The 16,903-nt window shown below is 33.2% G+C and overlaps 1 protein-coding gene across 1 annotated transcript in view; it reads right to left on the reverse strand.

Moving 5' to 3' along the window:
• Cwc27 (CWC27 spliceosome associated cyclophilin) overlaps window positions 1-16,903 on the reverse strand; it is a 218,236-nt gene that overhangs the window by 179,141 nt on the left and 22,192 nt on the right. Inside the window, exons 8-10 of the mRNA XM_076856115.1 lie at window positions 3,648-3,727; window positions 2,430-2,463; window positions 267-421 (exon numbers count right to left, since the gene is read on the reverse strand). Coding sequence (XP_076712230.1) covers window positions 267-421; window positions 2,430-2,463; window positions 3,648-3,727 — 269 coding nt within the window. The remainder of the gene's footprint in view (window positions 1-266; window positions 422-2,429; window positions 2,464-3,647; window positions 3,728-16,903) is intronic.

Genomic DNA, 16,903 nt, shown 5'->3' on the forward strand with positions numbered 1-16,903 from the left:
TAAAAGTATATAGAGCCTTTCCACAAAGGGATCAGAGAAAAATGAAGTGGAATCTGACTCATGGGACTATTGCTGAACAGACTTTCTTTAAGCCTAGTCCATTTTCTTTGAGGCCCCTAAATGGGACAATTTGCACAACTGTTACATTTATCAAACATTATGATATGGCAGTTTGAAAAAAATATATAAGTTTAGTAAAGGACTCAGTCTTAGTCAAACCTAAAAAGACAAAAACTCTAATAGCCAGAGCACAATAATTGACTCACCTGCGGCTGACTGATTTCTTCTCCACTTCTCCCTCTCCAGTTGATTTCACATTTGCATTTGTGTCCTTTTTTAACTTTTTTGCAATTCTTTCTCTCATCAGGTTTTTTTCATCACCATCAATGTATTCATCATGCTCAGCACTTTCATCTCCATCCTGCAGAAATTGAAACAGAGTATTTGTCAGTCATTTAATTTCCCCTTTTCTTCAAGGAATCTATCTCAGACTCTATTGCATTCTCAGCCAGCTTTGTGTTTTGAACTAGTTAAAAGTTTGAATACTCTGACCCAGGTGGGAATGCCCCTAGGGTCTGCTCTAGGCCAATTATATAATCCCAGAAAGGGTTGTTTGCTTAATTCATATCTAGTTCCTCTGTACTGCATAGACTACTCAATCTATATCACCAGGGATATTGTGTCTTATCTACATTCCTATTCTTCTCCCATGGGAAAGTGGTTCTGGAGGCAGTTGGTCAGAATAGACCTCAACCAGGGAATTAATTCAAGTAGAGGAGGTATAATGCAGAAGCTGAGGTTTATTCCTATAATCTAAGTCATAGAAATTAATTCTCTCCTGAAAAACATGCAATGGATTCCCAACTCACTCAAAACTCTTCTCTCCTTGACATAATTTAATGTTCTATAACTGCAGCCCAGGAACACTAGCCAACTTTGGAGTTGTTCTCTAACTCATATTCTAGGTATCCGCATCCTTTGCCTTGTTCTCTCCTTCAGCTCTTTGCTCATATACAACTCTCTCTGTGATGCTTTTCTTGATCATCCCATTAAAATGGCAGAACCAACCTCCCACTTCCAGTGCTCTTCATTACCCTTCCCTGGCTAATTTTCCAAAGCACTTAGTATCTATGTGTTTATTGTCTCTCGACCAATTAAGGAAAACATTCCATGAGAGCTAAAATTCTGGCCTGTTTTGCTTACTGCTATATCTTTGATTTCTAGAATAGCTCCCACCATTAATAGAGGGAGCAGTGAAGAGAGGGAGAGGGGAGAGAAAGAGAAGGAAGAAACTATATCAAGTTTTCCTTTTGTGATTCTTTGATCTTGTGATTCATGGTGAGGCAGGATTCTTAATTTGAGGCTTGTGAATCCCTACATCAGTGAGTGGTCTTCAAAATCTGGTTCTCAAACTACTTACATGGCTATTTGGAGTAGGAGGAGTAAAATCCTAGTCCTCATTGCATTCATTTGAACCAAAATCTCTCGGGATAGAAACTGTGAATGTTTTAACAAGATGTTTAAATTCTTAAGCACTGAAAGCTGATAATTACTGACATATATGTGCTTTGCTTAGGCCTCAGATCTAAAACACACACACCCTGTAAAGACACACAATTTTGTTTGTGGATATAGTACATTTTCCTGGGAAAGGACTCCTAGATTGAGTCATTTAAAAGGAACACATAACAGTTTAGAGATAGTCTGAGAATCCTCTCTTTTGACTATAGTAATAAATAAATCTATATTCATAAATGGAAAGTTATGTACTTTCCATTGAATTATACAATGCACAGATCAATGGGTTTTTATATAAAGTAGCATATGGATAATTAGAAAAATTTTATTTCATACATATTAAAAGGGCATCTTCCTTCTATTTTATTAATTTTATTCACCAGTATACCTAATAAAGATCACTAGAGTCTTATATGAGAATCTTCTGAAATGTCTGTATAAAAAGGAATACTGCTACAAACAACTGATGCAAGCATTTCCCATATGTCATGTCAGACGCTCACCCAATCCACCTTTAAACTATTAACATAATAAACTAAAATTACAACATTTCATTCATATAATATCACTGAGAAGGAGAAAAACCAGGATAGAAATTCAAATATATGACTCAAATTTTGTAAGAAAACAACATATATATTTGGAAGAAAATATTCTAATATCAAAATATTACAATTTTTATTTTTCAAAATTTTCAAAACCTTGCATGTAAAATTATAAAAGTAATATATGTTACTTTTTTTTAGTGCTAGGGATAGAACCCAGGATTTAGTACATGCTAGACAAGTACCCTGCCGCTTAGTTACATCTCCAATTCTATGTTATCTTTTAAAGGAAAAAATTAATTTTTTGTAAAATGTAAACTTTCTACAAATTGTTCAAGCCATATACGTACTAAAATTAATACTCACATCATCTAAATCTCCTGTTGCATCACCTTTTTCACTACAAAAAATAAGTAAAACAAATAAGTTTTAGCTTCAAAGTAAAACAAATAAAATTATTTAAAAATGAAAAAAAAATTAGAATAGTTTGCAGGGATTAACGTTCCAAAATTTATTTCATCATAGGAATCTCAAAATGGCACTCTACAGCAGATGATTTTTAATAAAATGAATAAGAGTTATGCTACATTAACATATAAATGATTCACTGGAATTTTCTTTCTTTCTTTTTTTTTTTTTTTTTTTTGAGAGAGAGAGAGAGAGAGAGCAAGAGCGAGAGAGAATTTTTTTTAATATTTATTTTTTAGTTTTCCGCAGACAAAACAGCTTTGTTTGCATGTGGTGCTGAGGATCAAACCCGGGCCACACGCATGCCAGGCAAGCGTGCTACTGCTTAAGCCACATCCCCAGCCCAGAAATTTTCTTTTTTTTTAAAGCAAAAGCCACCAATGAACTTTTTTTTAATGAACAACTAACTGTAGAAAAAAATTTTTTTTTTCTATTAACTTGCAGTATTCTGGCTAAAGAAACCTAATTCTTCAAATAAAAGAATGTTAAGAAAAGAACTTTTTGAAATAGGACTTTTGAAAATGAATTAAACTCAATACAATGCTATTTTAGCTCCCCATTGTGAGACACTGGCCCAATAATCATGTGCAATTGTATCTGACACTAAGCAATATCTTTGCAAAAAGAGCCAAGAAAGTAAGACAATTTTCTGTTAACCTCTAAAAGGATGTGAGAATTTATACTCAGTGGTATAGCCCAAAATATGGTGACTTCTTCACACTAACCTTTCAATCTTGATTTGTTTACCCATGACACCAACCAATATAAAAATGTTTCAAATAAAAAGTTAAAAACACAACTTAAACATTAAACTTTCTGAGCAAACAGTTCCAAGTATTCAGATTATTCTAAGATTTAAAAGTTTGAGAATTAATTTTAAATGTAATTAATTCAACAAAGGTAGATACCGAGAAGAGTGAAAGTGACTACAGTGCTTCTCTCCATCATGCTAGAAGTTCTTCTCTACCTCCATTATTAAAATGTTTATTTTGGCAGAGAGGATTTGGGTTTTTAAAAGTTTGACTTATAAGATATGAGCATTTGCTGACAAAGGAAACAAGAAAATGATCTGAGCCTGAAAATAAGAACTTAGGATAATACCAGCACCAGACTAACCTTTCAACAGCTGGAACAGAACTGAGATGCGGGTCATTCTTAAGCAGGTCATGACTGCTTTTGCTTTTCCCCTTCATGCTCTGGAAAAAAAATGTATAATACCACCATAAGCAGAGAAATAAACAGTCTTGCAAAAGTACAAATATACACAAAATCTAGTACTGACACAATTTGTTTGCCAAAAATAAGTTCCTGGTAAGTTTGTCATGGGCCTGGGGTTGAAGCTTAGTTATAGAGCACTTGTCTAGCATGTGTGAGGCACTGGGTTCAATCCTTAGTACCACATATAAATTAATTAATTAATTAATTAAAGGTCCATGGACAACTAAAAAAAAAAAAAAAAGTTCTGTATACATTAAAGCTTTAGAAATAAGAATTTCAAGGCTGGGATTGTGGCTCAGTGGTAGAGTGGTCACCTAGCATGCTGAGGCACTGAGTTCGATCCTCAGCACCACATAAATGTAAAAGAAAGATATTGTGCCCACTTAAAACTAAAAAATAAATATTAAAAAAAAGAAAAAAGAATCCCACCCTTTCACTGACTGAAAATACTATTTTAAAACCATCTTTTCAGGCTTTGGTTGTAGCTCAGTGGTAAAGCGCTTGCTGAGCATGTGTGAGGCACTGAGTTTGATCCTCAGCACCACATATAAATAAATAAAATAGAGGTCCATCAACAACTAAAATAAATATTTAAAAAACAATCTTTTCTTCTGAAAAGTGACACATCATTAAAACCAAGTATATTAATTACCAATTTTAAGCACTAAATCCCCATCATAATTCACATACAACTAAAATCACTAATTTATTATGACTCATATTAAAACTTAGAAGATCATAAGAGTAATTAGAAATAAATACGCACAAGTATTCTTCAAATATACCATCTATAATGCACAGAATTGTATCTTAAAATATACTCAAGTAACCAGAAAGTACATCCATGAGATACTATTTAATAAATGGAAAACAGATAAATAAAGAACCTCTCAAGTATGGGAACATTCATCAGGAACTAATGTTTTTCAGATGCTTTAGTTTGAAAGTTCATGTTCTCAATAAATTTACATTTTAGCATAAATAATTAAGAAGAAACATCTATAGGAATAGTTACTACAAGAAGTTACTATAAGAAGTACAACTATAAAATAACTACTACTGTTGTCATCGGTCTTATTTATTCATTTATTTATTTAGGTATTAGGGATTGACCCAAGGAGAGCTTTACCACTGAGCTACATTCTCAGTCCTTTTTATTTTATTTTTTGCTGAGGGCCTTACTACATTGTCAAGGATAGCGTGGAACTTGTGATTCTCCTGCTTCAGCCTCCAAATTGGTAGGATATCTGTGCCAGGCACTGTGCTAAAAACAGTATTTCTATCCCTCACTTCCTCTTTCCTCAAATGAAAGGATAAGAGATGATTATAAGCTATGCTACATAGATGCTAAGATTAAGTAATTTACTAATGGAAACAAAGCTAGTAAGTGGAAGAGGATCTAAAAAAAAAATTCAGTTCTGTCTGGCAATAATATATCAATTCGTGTGTTTCCATTTTTTTTTTTTTTTTTTGTCCCTATGGATCCAGAACAACTGGCCTTGTTTCAGAGCATACTTTGTGCCTTGAGGTGGAAGCTGCTCACCCTACCCCCCAACTAATTAAATAAAAGTGCACAGTAGGAGGTTATAATTGACAGAAAGAATAATTTCTATTTATTCTGAAAAGGAATTTTATGTTGAAAAGTTCATTACAAAATATGTTAACTGCATATTTAAAATGCTAGATACAGAGAAGTGAAAATACCTTTTTCCCTTTAAGCCCTGTGTACCACTATTAATTTCGAGAATGGGCTCTTAAATTTGTCAGGTTTTACTCTGAGGTAGACATATACCTTAAGAAATAACTTCCATGATAAAAATAACAGATTTTTAAATTTCTGCATTAACATGTTTAAAGATCCAATCAAAACATGTTTAGAGTCCAGTTTTACCAGACAAAATAAAACAAAAAAAAAAAACTTTCTCAAAGAATTAATCTAAATATACTATTATTTGCAGTTTTAAAAAGATATACAATCTGAGTTAGGTAATTAATTATGTATTTTTAATCCTATAAACTTATATAAAACTAAGGAGTGATAAAAAGAAAAAATGTAAAATAATTGCTTGATAATGTTTGTCCAACTATAAAAAATGGAACAAAAGTTTCAAAAAACAGCAAGTGGTATAGTAAAAAGAACACAAAATTTAAAAATGGTAGTTGTACCAAATTATTTCAAAACCTAATATTCTATAATTCTACAAGTTTTAGTCCATAATCTTTTGCTACTTTTAGAAACAGAATGACTTCATCAGACCTCCAAACATTTCCCTACAAAATGGGAACAGCAGCCCTGTCTGTTTCACACAAGAGAAAGAGATATATGCAAAAGTGTACAATGAACAAAATGTGACCTAAACTAGAACAAAATCTGAATATCATTTTGTTCAATGCTTTCTATCCCTAAAATTCTTCTCCCTGTATCTCTGGACATCAGGTTGTCTACATCTACCCTAATAAATATACTCTTATAAATTCTCCTCACTTGACTCCCTCCTCACAATCATAAACACCACAGCCAGAGTTGGCCTCTGACCCTCTACTCCAGCCTCTTGGCTCTCAGATCAGAAAATTACAGTTACCCTAATAAAGAGCAAGAGTAAGATTATAATTCAGGTCTCTAAATTCCTGTTTCATTAATGAGCTATACTATTTCACTTACTTGTAAATGTTAGTTTACAACTGTTCCTTTAATTGTGGTTATCCATTTTTTTTAAATGAGATATTGGCAGGTGTAGCTTAGTGGTACAGGGCTTGCCTAGCATACACAAACAGCAAAAAAATAAGGGCAGGAGACTTCTTATTGCATTGCTTTTTGAAAAGTGGCTAAGAAAGTTAAATGTTCTCATCACAAAAAATGAAAATCATATGAGGCAAAGCCTATGTTAATTAGCTCAATTTAGCCATTTCACAATGTATGCATATTCTAAGACATCATTTTGTACAGGATAAATATATATCAATTTTATTTGTCAGTTTAGAATAAGTTATTACTTTTTAAATAAAAGGTTCTTGTTTATCTCCCAAAGCGTACTTTAAACAGCTTGAGGGGAAAAGCACAAAACTCTTTTATACTAATTTAAAATAAAACTCAACAACAGGAAGAATCTGTGAACTAACCTGAATAATCATTATCATTTCAAATTTTAATTAGCTTTTTAAATTGAATTAGAACAGAAATATAGAATTGAAAGTAATTTTTTCAGATCTTCCTCTCTCCTGCATCCTGAAGGCAAAGAAAATAAATTTACCCAAAGAGGGTAAAAGTGAATTTAAACTTTCTTTTTAATGTCAATTCTTCCTGAGTGATCTAGTCTGAGTCTCTTATTTATGCCATTGAATAATAATAATTTTAAAGAAAGAACAAGCCCCAAATAATATTTTTAAATGTTATAAAAGTTGCACAGAGAAAGCTATTTAAAGGGTTTAGCTACTGGAAAAAAAAAAATTAAGTATACAAAGTGAATTCATTGTGAGGAGCTCCACAGAAAACTCAGAACTGTCTGCAAGCAAATCTAAAAATGAACATCAAAAAAAGTAGGAAAATCACATTATTATCTTGAACTTTATACTAAAGAATAAAGCAGCAGCAAAACAGAAGGAACTAAATGAAAGAAAGGAAGAAAGAAATAGAAGAAGGAAGAAGGGAGAGATGGAGGGAGAAAGGAAGAAAGACTGAGGATGTGGATCAGGGAACAACACTGGCCAAGAAGTTAGACCTTGGCTTCAGCCTCTAATTCTGAGTGATGATAATATCATGTGGCAACCTGTCTAGGGCATAGTGTCCAATTGTTTAGCTAATACCAGTCTAGATAATGCTATCAAAATATTTTTAAATGTGATTAACATTTAAATCAGTAAGCTTTGAGATTACTCCCATAATGTAAATGAACCTCATTAATCAACTGAAGGCCTTAAGAAAAAGAAGATTCCCAAAGGAGAAATATTTCTACCTCAAGGCTGCAATACAGAAACCCTGCCTGAGTTTCCAGCCTGTGTATTTTAGACTCATTAATTATTCCTTGTGTCTCCAGTCTGCTGATCTACTCTATATATTTTATATTTGCCAGTTCCCACAATGACATGAACCAATTACTGTAAACTCATAGATAAATTCTCTCTCCCTCTCCCTCTGTCCCCCACTTCCCTCCTCCCTTTCCCCTCTCCCTCTCCTTCTTCTTCCTCTTAGTTAAAAATAAAGGAATTTTAGAGTCCACTTATTATATTTTCCCATCTCATCAGAATCTCCTTGACTTAACTATTAACTGGTCAACCCATGTCTCACAGGTAAAAGGTCTCTCTCTCTCTCTTTCTCTCTCTCTCTCTCTCTCTCTCTCTCTCACACACACACACACACACACACACACACCCCTAATTATTTCTAAATAGTTACCATTAATGAAAAATTATCTAGCTGGAGAAAAAAATGTGTAATTTCCCACCATCCAACCAACCCTAGTTCTACCTTCTAGAACTATAAATGAACTACAAACAAGTCCTGTTATTAAGATATACTATGTAGAGTTTAATTCAGATAGAGACTGGAAGGCAGAATAGTGGCCTCCAAAGATGTTTATATCATAATCCCTGGAACCTGTAAATATTACCTTACATGGCTAAAGAGACTTTGCAGGTACAGCAAAGATTCTGAAATGGAAAAATTATCCTAGATTATCAGAGTGGGTCCAATGTAATGATAAAGGTCCTTATAAGTGAAAGAGAAAGACAAGAGAATCAGTTTCAGGATGATACAATGAGAAAACTTTACCAGTCATTGCTGGATTTAAAGATGGAGGAAGGGGCTATGTCAAGGAATACAGGCAGTGAAGTTGGAAAGGCAGGGGAATAGAGCCTCCCAGAGCCTCCTGAAATAAGGCAGCTCAGTTACACCTATTGCAGACTTCTGACCATCAGAACTGTAAAACAGTTTATTTGTTTTGCTTCTAATTACTGAATTTATGGCAATGTCACCATAGTAATCCAAAACTAATAAAGTAATGCATCTTTTTTAAATCAATAAAATATAAAAAATTAGAAAGTTAAGTAAATTAAAGTTGTATATAACTTGGTGTGACAGATATATCTAATAAACTAGACTGTTCAATATTCCGACAACCTCTGTGCCAATGGCAGCAATCTGTATCATGCTAACACAACTCCCAACTTTGGGGGTAAGTTTAATTTCATAGGCTAAAGTAAAATAGGACAAAACATTCTTCTTTATTCTCAAAAGCAGTTTATTTGTCTATCAATATAGCCTTTTCTGGGTAAGAAAAAGCTCTTCTACAACTCTGGGTCTCATGTAAAAATCTTAACATGTCAGTGACAGAAATACTGTGTTTTGCTGTGAATATGGAGTAATTTCATCACTGTATCAAAATCTAGTTATTGAGATACTTTTTAGTGAACCTATAATTTGACTGGCCTTATGAAAACTACCTTTCTGACTGTAAGCACTTACTTAGAAAATATTTTCTAAGATTTACACAAAAATTATACACAAGTATTCATGAATGAATTTTAAAACCCAAACAGACATTTGTATGAAACTACTATTAAAGAAAAACAGTATCATCGAAGGGACCTTCCATATAAAATTCTTCAAATATTTGAAGTCTAAGATCATATTTTCATTTAGTGTTTGCTTCTCCAAGTATATCCTGTCCCTTAAGCATTCTCTATTCAAGTGGTTTTGGGCATTGTTCCCATCCCTTTCACCACCTTCCCTTGTTCAGGATGGATCTAGTTTGTCAATACGTTTCTTAAATATGTATAGAACCAAACAAAATGCTGCAAATGTGATCTAGACAATGCAGAGAATGTTAAATTCCTTACTCCAGATATGTTAATCTTAATAATTCATCTGGGGTTTATTAAGCCATATATATTCTGATGATTTTATTGAACTAAAGTATAGAATTTACATGTATACCCAATATAGTTCTACTTACTTAAAAAAAAAATAGGCACAGATTGACAACAAAGCACCCATGAGACAGAAATATTCAATTAATTATAAATCTATCTGACTACACCATCTCCTGGATCACATTTCTTCATGTTATTCACAAGAATACCATGAGAGTTTGACAATGTGTTTTTCTGAATCCAAGATAGATTATTATGGCATCCCTCTATCATGCAATCCTATCAAAAAGGAAATGAAGTCAGTCTGGCAAGTCACTTAACCAGTGTCTCAGTTTCCTCATCTATAAAGAAAGGAAGTTGGACCAGATCCCTTTGTGCTATAAAATTCTATGATTCTAAAGAGATTTTATCAGGTAGTAGAAAGATACTGAAATAAATAAGGGAGGAAAGCTAACCCATGTGGGAGAGACACCTTGTCATGAATAAACAAGTGGGGTGATGGAGTACCTGTAATCCCACACTGATAATCCACAAACCAGAGAGGACTATCTTATTTCTCCTCTCACATAAAGTAATGCTTCAATTCAGACCTTACCAATTATTAACTTGTGATCAGATGGGTTCTGGAATAAAGCTTAACACTAAGGAGTCACTGAAATAAGAAACTTGATAAGCAAATAATAATGAAAACATTATTTTAAAGCCCTTTAGAAATATTTAATTTCATGCAACTACTGAAACTGCAAATTGTTATTAATGATTCTAAAAGGCATTTACTTGGCTTTGACACTAGTTATTTCACAAATTTAAAGATAATAAGGCTAAATTTTTAAAAACTATATTGGTTATATTTTCTCAATAGTCAGCTAGCTTTCCTTTTTCTTACCAAGCTTTTATATTACCAAAAAGATAAAATGTACTTGAGGCATGCTCACTGTCTGAAGAACTGTACCTAAGCAAAATAAACAAAAAGACACTTCCATTTGAAATCAGTCCAAAATTTATTTCATGCACTCTAGAGCAATTTCCTTTTCTCTGAGCACACAAATTTCAACAATTTTTTGTTGTTCTCTTTTCTCAAACAAAACTACCTGCTTGTCCATTATATAAAGTAGACAAACCAGCTAAATTCTGTAGGCCAGAAATGCTGCAATGTACTAAGACACACTCACAGAGGAAAATAGGTTGTTGATGAGGCATGAAGTCATGTGTATACCTATGCTTCCCAGGGCTGCTCAAACTATTATCAGAGACCCTCAGGAAGGGCAGTACTTCTACTGTGCCAAGCTTTTGGCTTCCAGAGGCTGAGCTGCTCTTAAGCCCTCTGGACTGGTTAGGCATGAGGACTTCAGTGTCTACATAATAATTATAATCATATTAGATATTGTTTTATACTTTTTTAGCTGAGAATAAAATACCAACTATAAAATATAGTTTATTGTTCTATTTTAAGATATTTGACTTTCAAACAAAAAAAGAATGGCCCTACAGAAAGTCAGTATTCTCTTGTAAGTTAAAATATGTTCAATTCCCAGAGATACCATGGAAGTAGACACTTTTAGGATACAAGAATTAGAAAGTAATCCAAAGTTAAATAAATCTTCAGATGAACATTATTTATTTATTTGTAGCAAGGATTGAACCCAGGGGTGCTCAACACTGAGCTACATCCCCAGCCCTCTTTTATATTTTATTTAGAGACAGGGTCTCACTAAATTGCTTAGGGCCTTGCTAAATTGCTGAGGCTGGCTTTGAACTTGTAATTCTCCTGCCTCAGTCTCCCAAACTGCTAGGATTACAAGCATATGCCACAACACCAGGCCAGACAAACATTTATTTAAAGTAAAGGTAAAAACATAAATCAGAAGGTGAATGGAAAAAACAGGCCTCCATTAGTTACTTTGCAGGCTACTAAAACCAAGTTCCTTGAGTCTTAGAGGGAGCCTCTCTTTTCTTCAAGTTATAGCTCACTTTGTGGTGAACTGCTGCTTTGAGATCCCAAACGGCTACTTTAAAAGACTTAATGTAAGTTAAAAGAAAGAACCTTGCATTTGGAATGTAATCCATTCCAAATGAATTTGAAAATTGTTTAATTTTCTTATTAGTTTTTCTCTGTGATACAGGTAGAAGCATCCTTGAGCAGTCTAAAGAAGGGTATTGCTACCTGTTTATCATCCAACTTACTGTCTCCACCTGTTCTTTTTAAGATCCACTCATCTCAAGCCCTGTCTTACAAACTGCTGAGATCAGCTCCAATACCGTCCCAAATTTCCAGTTTGTACTTTGTGCCCAGACTTCAAATGAGAGCCATCTTTTCTTTCAACATACAATTGTCTGTCATTTTATTCATATGAATACTTTAAGATTAAACTGGAAATCAAATAAAATTTATGATTTTCAAATATGTATTTTATTTAGTTTTAGAACATTATACTTCATTAGAGTATCTAAAGTTGATAATTTTCTAGATCATCAGTGTCTTGAATATTTACATTCACAGCTTTCTGTTTTTGTTTTTGTTTTAATTCCTCTTTTTTCTTTTATCAGTATGGAAAGAAGTTAAGGTAGAGGAAATCAAATGAAGTATATTTAATGTTTTTTTTTTATGAAATGTTAAGGATCATATGTAACTCTCATTTTGGATCATTGAATTTCTTTCAAACTAATATGCAGCTCTATATTTACCAGTCTATGTAAATTCATCTTTAATGTATGAACTATTCCAAATTTACAAATTAAGTTTTAAAAATATAGTAACTTTTGTGCCAGAAATAGACAAATTAACCTGTTACTTAGTAAGTTTTTACATTAAATTTGGAGAGAAATTGGTGAGTTAAAAGGAAAGTTGATCTTTTTTTTATCCCTTTCTCTCTGAACACATATACACAAATAAAAGTATACACATGAAAAAAAATTTTGAATGAGAAATACAGATATGTTTGTATGATTTTTGTTCATTTATTTTGTTAATTTCTGGGCCCACAAAACATTGGTTATCTACAGAACATTGGCAACCCAGATAGAGAGTTCAGAAGGGAGAGTAACTGCAAATTTCATAAAGATTTGGGAAATTTTATGAAATGCATAGTATATGAACTAATTAAGATGAATCTGAGAGTGATAAGAGGAAGACAGAAGGACATAATAGTTTTTAAGTTTAAAAAAATCTTTCATATAAAAAAATGTACCAATAATTAGTAGCAGTTGCAAGGAGTTAAATATTCATGCATATTCAATAGCTCACTATCAAGAAAGGATATTAAGTGTTAGGTAAAGTTTTTTCTCATGACTATATTAGGAAAGCAATAGATGTTAATCAGACCTTTAAAAATCATATTCAAATCTTTACATACCTTAGGAAATTCTATTTTCCTCAAAATCAGCAAGGTATAACTTTCAGCACATTGGATTAAATGTTGCTAGTTCAGATTTTTAAAAGGCTTCAAATGTCTTTAATAAACAGTTTTTCATATTACATAGTAATTGAATAATGGATATATTTCCCTATATCATTTAATTCTGATGTTCAGTTAATTATCCATTCTAAGATATTTTGCCTCAGGTCTGGACTTAGTGTGTAATCTTATAATTTAGGAATTAAATATATTGTCTCTACTGAATTCTTCTTTATGGTTTTTAATATTATTTCTGTCTCTGACCTTTTACAGGATTCAACAGGTTAATGAAGTAGAAATTCTCTAATGGTTATCCATATGCAAATAGTGTTTTTTTTTCCTCCCCTGTAAGGGCTTTTATGTGATCCAGAATTTATGCCAAACTCTCCATTAAATGGATATATACTGATGAGGCTTTCCTTTCTGACCCATTGTTTTTAGCATAAAATTATGTCTGACACTTCCTAATCCTTGAGAATTGCTTCCAAATTTAGTGAACTTTAATAAATGTCAGTTAAAGGTTCACTGACAAATTAGAGGTGAGCGAAAGACAAATGAAAGACTTAAACACAAATGATCAGTAGAAGGGGGAAAGACACAGCTCTTGAGACTACCATGTGAAAAAAAAATAATAAAAATGTGGGACCAGTAATACCAATTTTAGATGTTTAACCAAGGAATTCAGATTTACATTTATTGATACTCAATAATAAAAATGATTTTATTTCCACAAAAAAAAAGATATTTGATTTTCAAAGACATTTTTCAAGATTTCATAATGTAGCAAAATAATGATTATCCACCTCCTTATCTCATAATCTTAACTAGTACATATTATTTCTATACTGCAAAAAGAAAAACTGAGACTCAGAAGACTAGGTTATTCAAAATCACATAGTGTCAGTGGGAAATGAAGCTTCAGTATGGTTTGTATGATCACAAACCAAATCGATTCCAACACACTGTCATTCATTTATGACTCAGAATCTACCTCCAATGAGCTGGTAGCCCACGACTCTATGCAATTAAAAAGGCAGAGAATAAAGTTCATGATGTTAGAGTAGTATAAAATGAGAACATAGTCATATGCTTCTTGTAATGATAATGGGGGGAAAATGGGGTTTTTAAAAGGAAAATATAAAGGAATACTAAAAGGCCTAGATTAAATTAGAAAAAGATTAGGAAAAACCTAAAAGACACTTAGAAAAATAGTATATTGGGTGCTTGAAAATAAATATGATTTTGATATCCAGAGGTTGGATGGGACAATTGGACAATTTATACAGTGGAAAGACCAAAGGCACAAAAGAAGTGGGAGAGAAAAAAGGCACAAATGCAGAATATCGGCCAATCAAATCTGTTACTGCAAAGTTCCTACATTTTCCTGTTATGCATTCCAGGAAAATTCCTTATAAGTCCAGCTTCCCAGGCCCCTTCCTTGGAAATTCTGATTGAGGGGATATGAGATGGGACCTAAGAATCTTGTTTTTTAGAAGGTAACACAAGTTATTTTATCACCAGAGAAGTTCAAGAAGTGATAGATAAAAGGGCCAAGTGGGTGAAGGAGAGTCCTGAAAAGTAGAGACTTGAAAATAACAGGCCAAGAAATTTAGTCTTATTTTTATAGTCAGCAGAGAGCAACAGTAACATATTAAGCTTCAGGAAGGCCACTCTGATAGCTATGAGTGGAAGGAACAGCAGAGCAGTGTGCAGAATAATACAGCAGTTCAGACTAGAGATATGGTGGACCTGAACAAGAATAGTAGCAGATAAAAAAAAAAATGGATCTGAGCTATTGCTTTGGTGAAAACTTGCTAGAACAGTGCAACTAACTGGTAATACAGAGAAAAAGACAAAAGTCAGAACTGAATCTAAAGTTCTTTGGAGGATACTGACACCAGGGAATAGAAAGAGAAGTCACAAAACAAAGAAGTATGGGAAGAAAAGATAAGGAAGTAAGCCTTGGCCAGGACTTGGATAACTAGTGACATATTCACATAGAAAGGTATCCAGTAGGCAGCCAGGGAAAAGAAGAATAAACAAGTCTTAAAATATAGATGTGTGGTGATCATTTTATCACACAGCACCCCACGCTCCTGTTAAAGAGTCAAATGAGAGAAATAACAATGACACAATACTACGATAATAATGCTCCTTTGATAATGAACTGTGGGTTGTAATTTTCTTGGCAGAAAAGAAAGACTTTATTTAGTCTTTCTAAACCATTCAAAGTGTTTGTCTCAGTTTGAAGAGTGAAAATAAAAAGCAAGCCAGCATTATCTTCGTGGTATTCTCTCACAGTGCAGTCTTAACAGCAAACACAAACTGGTTTTGGAGTATAAGTTCTCAAAATAAATCAAATTAAATATTATCATTTTTTCTAACTGACACAATAGGAAGCAGCAGAAAGAAGATAAGCTTTGAACATTAACACATGCTGCTGTTACATAGAATCAAACTAATTTCCTAGTGAAGTCAAAGTAATTCTGATCAAAACTTTCTTTAGACCAGAAATTTAACTTCAAAACAAATATTCATAAAATAACTGCTTTCTCACCCCTGCTTTCCAAGCCTGCTCAACTGATTTTTAAGGACCGTATGGGAGTTGGGGAAGGGCAGGTGGTCAGTCACTGTTCTGCACAGCTGCCTTCTACCTCAGGATTCTGTTCTACCAGTCAAATTTCTCAGCAGCCTTTTAGCCTTTTGGGAGACAGCTTCTGCAGCATTCACATTTAAATTAGAGACTTAAAAAGCTTCAAAAATCTAAGTTCAAAATTCTGATTCCATCACTTCCTAATTACATGTTCTTGAACAATTTTAACCCAAGTATTCATTTCTTTATCTATAAAATGGGAATTTTAAAAAGTCTATATAATATGATTTTTACAGAAATTATATAAATATTTAGCAGAGTTAGAAGATGTGAAAATAAATCATTATAATGAAGTATAATAAATACTTTGATGGCATAGACAGATTATCACAAAAAAAAGTATTTAGCTCAACCTGAGTGGGAGTTTGGTGAAGGAGATTTCAGTCAGTTTTTTCATTGCTGTGACTAATGTACCTAACAAGAACAATTGGAAGAGGAAAAGTTTATTTGCAGGCTCAAGGTTTCAGAGATCTCAGTTCATAGATGGCCGACTCCATTCTTTGAGGCTTGAAGTAAGGCAGGATGTCATGACAGTAGAGAGTATGGCATAGAAAAGTAGCTGGGAGCATAGCACCAGGAATCAGAGAGAGCTCTGCTCAATAAGAAGCAAATATATACCCCCAAAACCTGCCCCTAGGGACCCACCTCCTCCATATCCTCCGGGTCTATAGCTATCACTCAGTTAAATCCTTACAGAGGGATTACTGCACTGATTAGATTAACGTGCTCATAACCTAATCACTTCACCTCTAAACCTTATATTGTTTCACACATGAACTTTTGGGGAACACCCTAATATCTAAACCATAACAAGGAGGGAGGTAGAAATAATTATGAGGTAATAGTGAAGCTAATCTTAAAACAGAAAAATTAGATTTAAAAAAAAAAAAAAGAATAAGAGTGCATACTCCAAACTAACTAAAGGGAAAACAGGGGTGGAGTTACTACTATGAGAAGGCATGGGTGGATGCAAGGCAATTTGACATCTTCAGAAAACATCAATAAAAAGGAATACTGGTAATTCCAGGAACTAACATCCATAGTTTTGTCCATCCACATATATACTTTTTTTTTCTTGATTTTTTTTTTATTGGTTGTTCAAAACATTACAAAGCTCATGACATATCATCTTCCATACATTTGATTCAAGTGGGTCATGAACTCCCATTTTTACCCCAAATACAAATTGCAGAATCACATCGGTTACACATCCACATTTTTACATAATACCATATTAA

Source organism: Callospermophilus lateralis, chromosome 5, assembly GCF_048772815.1.
Source record: "Callospermophilus lateralis isolate mCalLat2 chromosome 5, mCalLat2.hap1, whole genome shotgun sequence".
In the NCBI taxonomy this organism is placed as follows: domain Eukaryota; kingdom Metazoa; phylum Chordata; class Mammalia; order Rodentia; family Sciuridae; genus Callospermophilus; species Callospermophilus lateralis.